This window comes from Acanthochromis polyacanthus, chromosome 6 (assembly GCF_021347895.1).
Source record: "Acanthochromis polyacanthus isolate Apoly-LR-REF ecotype Palm Island chromosome 6, KAUST_Apoly_ChrSc, whole genome shotgun sequence".
Classification (NCBI taxonomy): Eukaryota; Metazoa; Chordata; class Actinopteri; family Pomacentridae; genus Acanthochromis; species Acanthochromis polyacanthus.
In genome coordinates, this window is record NC_067118.1 from 18,315,960 (window position 1) to 18,326,958 (window position 10,999).

Below are 10,999 nucleotides of genomic sequence, written 5' to 3' on the forward strand. Positions count from 1 at the left end.
ATGTGGATACAGGATGGTAAAGCCTTCTGTGATGCATAACTCCAGACCCAGTTTTCAGTCACTGTTTATTTTGTAGTATTATTTTATCTTTTTTTTTTAATTTGATTGGCTCAATGTGGATGAATTTGTCAGTAGGTCAAAAACATGGTGAGAAAAGAGGGTCATGGTCTGAAATGAATGGAGTTATGAACCAAGCTGCAGTGTTCAAAAGAAACACAATGAACAGTCTAAGTGGCTCTACTTAACACGTCCTTTAGATCAAACACCACTTCTTACATGCATTTATTATCCAAGAGCCACGGTTGTCTACTCTAAGACAACAGTTCCTATATGGAGCTTAACATCATAGTGAATTTAAGCTCCACTTATCATCCTCAGTACTTACTCTGCGACTCTGATTATGCCCATCAAGTGAGAAGAACCACCCGGAATAAAGTCCAGAAAAGAGAGTGTTAGAAAAGCATTGGTTAGAAAATGTTATATTCAAAGTGTTATACATGAACATGTCCCACCGTGGTGACCTTATCTACAGCTGATGGATAAAAAACAACACCATATAGATGCGATACTAGTCAACACTTAGGATATTAGGAACATAGACTGCTCTATAATATTGCTAACAAAGAATCCGCTCTGACACTACCAATATAAATTAGAAGTACATGCAGTCACAAATTTTGTGAATATGAGTAATAAAACTAAATGTTGGATGAGTGTTTACACTTTGTGGTAAATGGATAAGTGGAATTAAGGTGAAACACCAGGTCAGAGGTCACATGACTGTTAAATGGAATTTTACAGTTTCTACAGCTGGACAAAGACATGGTAATTCCATTTTCCCACCACATGCAGAAATGCTTTCATAACTTCAACAGGTTTTGAATCAAATATGCAAGATACTCACAAGAATTTATAACAGTACAGATAGTATTTTCTGCAAGAGCTATCTATGCCTGTTCTTTGGTGGCAAGGACAGTTTTGATTCTGTGCTTGTGATCTGATACAAATATTGTGCAATCAGTAAAAAAAAAAATGATATTGAATGTGAACAGTATATAAATAAATGGTGTTTCCCCTATGCTCCATTACATGGGATAAGTGTTTGTTTGCCAAGATTCATATTAATAGTTTGCACTCAAATGTAGAGCTATTTGTTGAAATTATTAACATCCATGCAGTAACTAATGTATCTGGTATGCTTCACATTGTCTTTTTGACTCCCATCAAATTTCCTTGCTCAATATTCATTTTCTCCCTCTGCTGAGTTAGCGAAAATTCCCAGTTAGGATGGGCCAGCCCAGGTTAATAGGGAAAACAGAAAATGTGTGTTAATGTTACAAAGCAATCAATAATACGGAAGTAAGTGTGTTTCACAAAAGCTCTCCGCTGGCTTACTGTCTTTAGTGAAAACAATCTCGCTGGCGCTTCCCCTTCTTCAGATTATTATTGGAATTGCAAATATTTCTGGACTATGTTGAGTTTAAATCCCGTTAGCCTGCATAATGTGAAACAAGACTGGCTAAATGCCACTAGAAATAAGTGCAACATGTGGCCTTTGTGATAAACAGGGCCTTTAACATTTATATCCACTCTCAACACCTGTTCCGTTTGCAGATTTGCTGGTCATAAAATCTGCCTCCGTAGACTGCAAGACACCGAGTCAATCACATTCCCCACCAGTATCTGCAGAACCATTACAGTCAATATCTCTGTTAAATCAAACTTTCCAGACTACAGCTGATTAGGCCATTGCATTTCTATTTTTTACAGTTTGAAAAACTTTTGGAGGTATAATGTGTCAGACCAGTTGCCCTGCACCTGGTGAATGCAAGCCTATTTTTAGCAAAGATTACAATGGCATTTAGAATGGTAGAGGTTTTTAGGCTGGGGATGTGCTCCAAAAATAAATAGAATGAAAACAAACTGAGTCAAAGTTACTGCATGACCTGATCTTATGTCGCACTTGATCTGAGTAAAAGTGCTGACAGGACACATCCATCTTATATCCTCTCCTGACATATTCACAGCTGACACTTAATCACCCACCCAACAGCTGATACACAGGCCACAAGTGTCAGAATATAATTTTGAATGCTCAGGAATGGTATTTTGACAAATTATGAAAACTCAAACTACCGTAGTCAGCAGTTTGGTGCAGCCATAGACCACGAAGCAAAGATGTCTTGCAGTGTGTGCTTCATATCAAACTAAATGCATGTAACCCCAGTGAACCTCTCATTGCAGCTGTCAGTGCCATTAGAGCGGCTTTGCTAAGCAAATGGGAATTTATTTCTTGTATGGTTGATGTTACTGTATGCTGCACAGTCACGAGTGTGATCTCTGTAACGCACATTCAAAGTATTTTTGTACAGTTTTGGGAGTTCTCATTTGCACTCACCTCGGTTTGCAGACACAAGGGTGGAATTTTATTTTTTTCAATGTATTGACCAACGACAAAGCAGAATAAGACGGAAGTGAATACACTATTGGTAAAGACTTCTCTAAGTTAAGCCAGTGATAAACACAGCTTTGAAAATGCTAACAATGCCTCTTCTTATTGATGTAGTACACATTCAAGCTCAGAGTCACTCTGCCCAAACTCACCTGGCACTAAGACTTTAGGCATGGTGATGCTTTTCCAGTGAACGCTTCCTGAGGACTGGTAAAGGTGGTCAGGCTCTGGACCACTGTAGGAGGGAAGTGTGGAGCCCTGTGCTTGGTCTGGGCAATATTAAGTAACCTCTGTCTCACGTGTTACCAGAACCGGCTGTGCCCACATGGAATATGCCTCGGTGTAATGGGGGACTCGTATGTGTCAAGATCTATTTAAGTCTCTCTGACAGGCACACTGTTTTGACAATGAGACGGGTACGACTGTAGGAGGGGGCTGTGTTATACAACATCCTCATAGCTGAACAAGTTGCTACCAGCATGACAGGTGGGTATACAAGTCTTTTACTTCCCACTGTTTCCAAGTCCAATGCTTAAATGCAGTTGTTGAATTTGATGGGTATCTCTGTATAATATTATATTGTACACTTTCAACCTTACCATGTGAAATGCCCTGAGGTGGCTTATTCTCTAAATTGATGCAATAAAATTGTAAAATTGAATTGAATTGAATTGAATTGAATTGAATTGAATGGAATGTGTTCATGCTGAGCATATTCAATGTCTTTCACGGGCATGATATTTCAAGGCTATGTTGAAAAAACAGACCCCAAAGTAGAAGCTCAATGCAACAAAAGTGAATACAAATCTGACCACTGACACACAAGTTAGAAAACTTATGATTATTGAAACAAAACTGAGCATGGTTATAAAATGACCTGTCAACTGAAACCTTTTCAGTGTTGGACCTATAGGTTGAGTCTATCTCCATGTCTGCATTGTGGCTCAACATGGACAAAGTTGCACGGGGAAACTGAAAAATTCTATTTTTTGACCTCACAAAGACGAAAAAGGACACGAGATAACCTGTGACCAACTAAAAACAAGTGGCAGCAGTCATCAGGAGATATAGAATGAGACATAGTACCAATAGTCAGAGCTGCAGTGGCCTTCTTCCTACAATGGCCTGACCGACAGATATTAGCTTTGCTTTTGATTTGATTGATCAGAATTTTTATAAAGAAACATTAAAATGATATGGTTTTACAAGAATTGCAACTCTCGAGCTGAGCAGTTATTGACAGACTTTAAAGTCAAGTTTTGCAAAACTCAACCATCAGCATGGCCAAATACCACAAGATGTAGAAAAAAACATACTGGAGACAGTTTGAAGGCAAAAGCTGGACCTTTAACCCCTACAGTTAGAAGGTATCTGGTGGCTCCGTTTTGCTGTGAAAGGCAGTTTGCTGGCATAGTTTGGGTCTACTTGTAAATCAACACAAAGATATATTGTGCTTGTGATGAAACATTTCTACTCCGATGGGAGTTGCCAAAGATGACAATGCCTCCATTGATACTACAAGATGGGTTGATCAAAAAAATGTGAATTAAAAGTATCTTTTGGAATAATGGAGACTGGGAGAGTTATTGCTAAGGAGCACTGAAGCTGTTCTGGCCTCAAATACTGAATCACCACCTCATTAAGACACTTTAAGTTGGTTGTTCCTGTAATTTGTCACATGACTGTATGTGTTTTGTAAATTTGGTGACCATTTACTCACACAACACTATTCAGCTCTATCTCAGTCCCGTCTCTGCTGCTTGGAGACACCTAACAAGCCAGCTATTTTTAGAGAATGTGATCCGAAATGTCAAAGTTCATCTTTCAGCACAACTAGTTAAGGAGATCAAGTTAGAATTGGGCAGTCAGTCAGTTCAGCCTTCACAAATTAAAATACTAGTCAGAACTGGAAACATCTGCAAAGCAAATCAGGACATGCACTTAATGACATAACTTTTCAGATTATACATTTCATTAAAATACCATCCATATCTGTAAACTTTAATGCTAAAGTTCATACTCTCTTAGTATTTGTAGTATTACAAACAGGTTTTTTTTTTCTACTGTTATTTCAAAAAGCAGATATAACTGACTAATCTCTTGGGACAGTGTTTTCTCTTTGACAATTCTTGACTCACTACTGCATGTTTTAGTAAGACCAACTCGTCTTCCAGTGCAAAACTCAGTGCCACAGTGTTCCAGATTACCATATGAATGCGAACTTAAAGTACTATTGCATCAGTGCACAGGGAGCATCAATGAAATGTTCTCTGCAGAGTTTATTTTGCCAGGTCGAGAATAGTGACTTTCTGTCGCTATGAACTTGAGACATGATCAGTAGCTAGACATGTGGTTTAAATGGGTAGGAGGGAGCCAAAGGCCAAGCTTCTCCATCTCATATTACTCCTATCATCATCATCACCCTGACTTTTGCCAAACTACAACAGGTGTTCCTCTGTCCAGCCTCTGCTCTGATTTGGGTTTGGACATGTGGACGTTTCCTGCAATTTTCCACAGTCAAGTGATGAACTGATCAACAGATCTTTATAAAAAAAAAAAATGTACACATATGTAGATTATGTGATTCAGTATCCGTACATAATGTACACATGCATAACACACAGAAGTTGTCACTTTGAAACCAAGACAGGCAAATCCTGAATAAACATTTCACCATTTCAGGTGTGTTAAGCACAATATCATTTTACTGAGGTAATAAAGTCAATTTTTGTAAAGGTTATTAAGATGGTAAGACATTAATTGGGTTAAACAAGCATGAAGTCAGCAGCTTTTCTATTTGGAGAGAAAATGCATTCATGTCTCAGGACTAAAGTGTTTGAAAAGTGCAAGAAATATTCCAAACACACGTGACAGAATACATCACAATAAACTACAAATCGACAGATTTCAGAGCAGAAAAGTCCATTTTCGGATGGCTTCTCCTCCTTTTATTCAGCTGAAAGGGACAAGAAAGCATAACATTCAGAAAAAACTATAATACTATAACCCGTCTTATGGCATGGCAGCCTCTGATTAGACGCCTTAGGACAAAGTACCGCCCACTTGTGACATAGCAGCTTCTCATTGGCACCTGTCGAAATTTGATAAGAAGTGTCCCATATTAGTCTCTCACAGAAAAGGTTTTCTTCTGATGATTCTTCCACTTCTGGGTGTCTCTGCACAGTGAACCACAGCTCTAGAGTCTGCAAATATCACTGATGGCCTTTTATAGGTTACAGGTCTTAATTTGCCTTCTTACAAGCTCTTCTCTCAGAAGGTTTTCTTTGTGTTCCACACATCAGCTTGACCGCCACTGCTGCTGTCAACTGTCATTTCTTAATTACATTACAACCTGGAGAAACAGTTACATAAAAAGACTATACGTCTTCTTACAGCCTTCTCCTGGTTTGTGAGCATCAAATATTTTAATTCATTTATTTAATATATTTGCTACTCACTTAAGATTCACAGTGTCACACATTTTTTACATGCCAGCTCACTGCAGAAATTCTGGCAGCATAAACACACTGCATTGTGTACATGTGAGCATCTACTGCAGGAAAATGTTTTGTTGCGTAGGTTATATAAAGATAATTCTACAAAACAGGCAAAGGGAGTATAGGAAAAGGTTAAAAGCCCTAATTTTAAAAATGGAAAACATTATGCAGCAAGCTAACAGGGGAATGTGTGTGCTATGTGCTCTGCTGGGGTGGCTGAGGGTTGCAGCTTGTTTACATGTTCTGTCTGGATTGTAATCGTGTTTCCTGATAGAAAGATACAGAGGCACAGCCAGAGCTAAAACCAGTATCCTCCACTGCTGACAGCATATGTACAGGACAGGTTAATAAGACTGAGCTAGTTACTATTTTACACATACATACACATTGGACAACATGCACTGTTGTTGTATTTTTGACTGTATACTATGTGGCACATTAAAAAGTAAAAGAAGTGATGCATCAGACTCTGTTGTATGGCAGTGGAAAGACACAAGAAAGTGAATCCTTCGGAAATATATTCATTTACCAATGAATTTGTCTTTAAAAATGGCTGGATCTGGGCTACAATGCAGCCACAATCTATTTGAAGTACTAAAACATAACTCATTGTTCTTGACAATACTGGTACATAGCTTGAACTTATGTTTTGAGTCATTATCTTGCTGTAGGATGAACCTCTGACCAACTAGGAACATACCAGAGGGTACTGCATGGTGCTGCAGAATGCTGTGGTAGCCGTTTAGGTTCAGGGTTCCTCTCACTTTGTACAAGTCACCTACCCTGGATCCAGCAAAACAGCCCCAGACGGTCACGCTTCCTCCTCCATGTTTGACAGTTGATGTCACACACTGATTAATCATCCTTTCACCTACTCAAAAAATCCTGCATGATGAACCAAAGATTTAAAATTTTGATTCATCAGTCCAGAATACCTTCTTCTCGTCTTCAGTAGTCCATTGGCAGTGTTTCACGGGCCAGGCAAGCCTCTGTTTCTTATTCTGACATCTTAACAATGGCTTTCTTGCTGCAATTCCACCGGTCAGAGATACAACTCCAAATCTTCTCTTCACAGCTGAAACTGACACTTCTTACTACGATCACTATTAAGCTTGAAGCTGTTGTCCAGTCAGCCTCCTTTCACCAAGCTGTTAACTCTCAGAAACTTGTCTTCTGATTCTGTTGTGGCTTTGGGTCTTTCAGACCTCTTCCTGTCAGAGTTTCCTCCAGTTTCTGAGTACCTTTTAATGGTGAAGAAAGCTGTACTCACTGAAACCATTCTTCCCAATTTCTCTATAATAAAGACCTACATTTTAAAGTGCTATGATAGCCTGTTTTTCTTCTATTGTTAGTCGCCTTTTCCTAGACATTTTTATAGCAACACACTACGTTCTGCAGTACCATATTGTTTAAATAATGCTCTGGAGGGTTTGGTGCGACAGTGTGTTCCAACACTACTTTTATGCAGACAGAGATGGTTGTAAGTAATCAAGAAAAGTTGGGACACCTGTAGGATTTGGTAGAACCAACTTTCAAGGCTTGATCAACCTCCATTGCTGCAGAACAGCTTTAAAGTGTTAATCCATTTGTTGTTCCCTGAAAAAAGGCTTTTTTTTGGTATAATTCTGAAATGTACATTATTTTTCAGTTTTGGGTAACCTTACCTTATTTTTAACCTCTACAAGTTCACCACTTACATTTTTTGCCATTCCAAGCTATTCAAAGGACTTAACCTACTTGAATTTCAATTAAAAAATCATGGAAAAATTGTGGCATTATAAAATTTTCAGTGTATATCGAATGACAGAAAGGCCAGCACAAATATGTCTATGAGAAGTCAATATTGGGCAATAATGTAATTAGACTGATATATTGATTAGGTTGTACTGCAAGTCATGAGTCTAGTCTGAGTCTCGTTGTTATTGTTCAGAGGAAACTAAATCAAGATATTATACAACGTAATGTCAGCAATGTCCACCAGCTGAGGGTGATATTGACGCAGAAAATGACCCAAAGAATAGCAGTAAATATACTACAAAGTAGCTTCAAAAATGAAAATCCTAAGAACTTGGCTAAACTGAAGAAGTTCTGTAAGGAGGAATAGTTGAAAGGTGCTCCTCTGGTTTTCCATTGTGTCATAAAACTTGACATGAACTGAAGAAAATTCATTTTTTCTGCATTTTTTTCAAAGAGGACTTTATGCAAGATGGGTGGGATCATAAACTATTCCCCAGTACTTGAGGAATTTTAATTAGTCTTAACTGCTCCGCTGTTCCTCCCATCCAGAACATTCACCTCCCTGGAGCAGACAGGTCCAAGCTACTGCAGACAAAAAAGGTGGGTGACTGTGATACTTTGCCCTTAATTTTCTTTAGCGAAAGCTGTTCTCAAAATCTTGTTTTCGGTTGTATTTTTCTGAACAATCCGTATATGTAGACAGCAATTTAATTGCGTCAAGTAGTTTGACCAACCCATGATGGGCAGACAGATTACAGAGAATGTTAATGACAGTCATTTCGCTGTCTCCACCACTTCCTCTAGCAGAGACAGCAAGAGCCCTTGTTCATGTGCCTCACACTTGCGTCTTTTTATGACCGCAGACTGGGCGCAATGGAGGTGAAGGTGTCAGTGGACAGTATCCCACGTGTGGTCTGTGGGGTTACAGACAAAACAACATGCCAAGAAGTGGTTCTAGCTTTGGCTCAAGCTCTAGGTACGAACGCGTGTTTGTGGTTCTAATGCAGTTTATGTTCTGACATGCTGACCAGGCTGACAACTAAACTGTCATCTTTCTCCTTAGGTCAACCTGGACGCTACACCTTACGGGAGAAATTCAAAGACTTTGAGCGGTGCATGGCGCCTGATGAACACCTTTTGGAGACATTGGAGAGGTATGGAGAGCAGGCCAGGGAGGTCCAGCTCACTCTGCTCCACAACGGACCCTCTTTCTCTGATGAAATGAGCAGAGCAAAGGTTGGCAGATACCAGCCCTGCCCGCCATTAAGAAGAAAAGATGCAGGTGCTAGAATACGGCGAGGCAGTGGTTCACTGCATCGCCGAAGTTTGCCACCGTTGTCGTGTTTAAGACAAGAAGCTGAGCAGAAACAAGAAGACCTGAAAAGGCCTAAAAGAAAGACTCTGGTGCTTATGGAGGAGGCCTGGGATTGGCTGGAAAGTTTGGGGAAAGGAAAGGTCTACAGTACTGCCTGTCTTAAGGAGAGCAGTAAGATGTCAGATAAAAGGAACCGTTCATCTTTAGATGTTTCTCTCAGTGCCGTCAAAGATAACTCCGGTCAAAGCAGCAGAGGTAAAACTAGAGGACAGAAAAGCTTAAAGTCAGACTTGGACCATCAGACGTCCTGCTGCATGGGAAATCAGACAAGGGATAAAGAAAACAAACACAGCAAAAAAACTCAAGAGGCAAAATCTGATCTCCACAGTTCAAGCTGCACCACGACTGAAGATGAGAAAAATAGTCTGAGAGAAACCATAATACGTCAGCTTGTGTGTTTGCAGGATTTACAGGCCCAGATAACGGACATAGACAAACAGATTTTTGAGCTTGAGGAAAAACAAAGGGCCCAACAAGCAGGAGTGGAAGCCCGTGAGAGAATAGCGGACGAGGAAAAGGAGCAGATACAGTTCTGGGAAAATGAATTAAAGGCAGAGGAAGGTTATGAAAAAGATTTGCAATGTCAATTCCTTGAGATGCGAGCGAAGGCTGTGGACTGCAAGGCTAAACTGGAGGATTACAGGTACAAAATGCAGAGACTTGATTTATTTGTCGATTCAGCAGTTGTTCCAGAAGATTCAGAGATGGTTTCAAAAGTTGCTGCAAATGCTGCTACTGAGATGTCATCTGTTTCGACTGAGGATGAATATCTGCAACCATCTGATCCACATGGGGATGTAAATGTTAACAGGAAGGTCCTGCCCAGAGAGGACTTCAACACCCCTCATGCTCTAGTTCATCCCAGCCAGATAAAGGAGCGGCGGCCCACAGGACCCACTGAGCTCAGGGAGTGGTGGATACGCTGGTCCGAGGCCCAGACCTCTCAGCCCCAGGCTACAAAGAAGGCAATTCACCGGTCTGAGCTCACCATATATCTGGGCAGCACCAAGGTTTAGAATCAGCAGGAAACACAAAGTCAGTAAATATATTAATGCTTAATTGTACTGTGTAAATTTAACTTGTGACATTGAAAGATACAACCTGAAACTAGAACAAATTTGAAATTTTAGACTGATCATTTCAGAATCAGCTGATCTTTTTGGTACAATAACTTTACTATATGAACAAAGCCATGCAAAGTGTCACCTTAATACAAGAAATATTTTTCTGATGAGTGTGGTATCAGACTGTAGGTAAATATGAGACCTTTCATTTGCTGTAACTTTGTTTTCACCTAACACCTGTCCCATGATATGACTTTTGTTTTCTCAGGTGAATTATCAGAAAAAAAAGACAAGACACATAGAGTTCGATGTGTGTTTCCATTTCTTAATGCCATTAACATTAAACTGGTGCAATTTTACTATTTGTCTCATGAGACGTCATTAGAGAAAAAAATCATGCTCAACAAAATTTAGATTAAAAAAAATACCCACCACTATGTATTTAAGGGCCTGGAACAATAAAAAGATTTTTAGTATGAGGGTAAAGTTTTGCATGGCTTCAATCAATATATCAGTTATTGAACATAAAAAAATCTACAGATTCTAAAATTAAACAGACTGATTTTTCATAGATTGACCCCACTAGTTTAATTTGTATTGAATGTTTCTATGTATTCAGTAGGGATGAAGATCCCCAACAAGTATTTGAGTATGAACACAGTTGTCCTTTAGTTTGCAACCTTCACTTTGACTCTTGGTGTTTGCAGTGGCTTCACAAAAGAAGCGGACTCTAAGTGAAAGAACGGCCTATGATCAGCTGAAGTCAAAAACTCCTCTACAGTGCACCTCTGAACTTAATGATCACGCACATTCACAAAATATTCAAATGTAACATTACATTTGCAGATTTCACACAGATATTGAGGAAATTATG

General features: G+C 39.4%; 1 protein-coding gene across 1 annotated transcript; it reads left to right on the forward strand.

The window, feature by feature from the left end:
* Positions 1-8,559: 8,559 nt before the first annotated feature.
* rassf11 (Ras association domain family member 11) lies at positions 8,560-10,078 on the forward strand. Its single transcript, XM_022215459.2, has 2 exons — positions 8,560-8,662; positions 8,750-10,078. Exons 1-2 carry the CDS (start codon positions 8,560-8,562, stop codon positions 10,075-10,077), a joined length of 1,431 nt encoding a protein of 476 aa, XP_022071151.1. The 3' UTR covers position 10,078.
* The last annotated feature ends 921 nt before the right edge of the window (positions 10,079-10,999 follow it).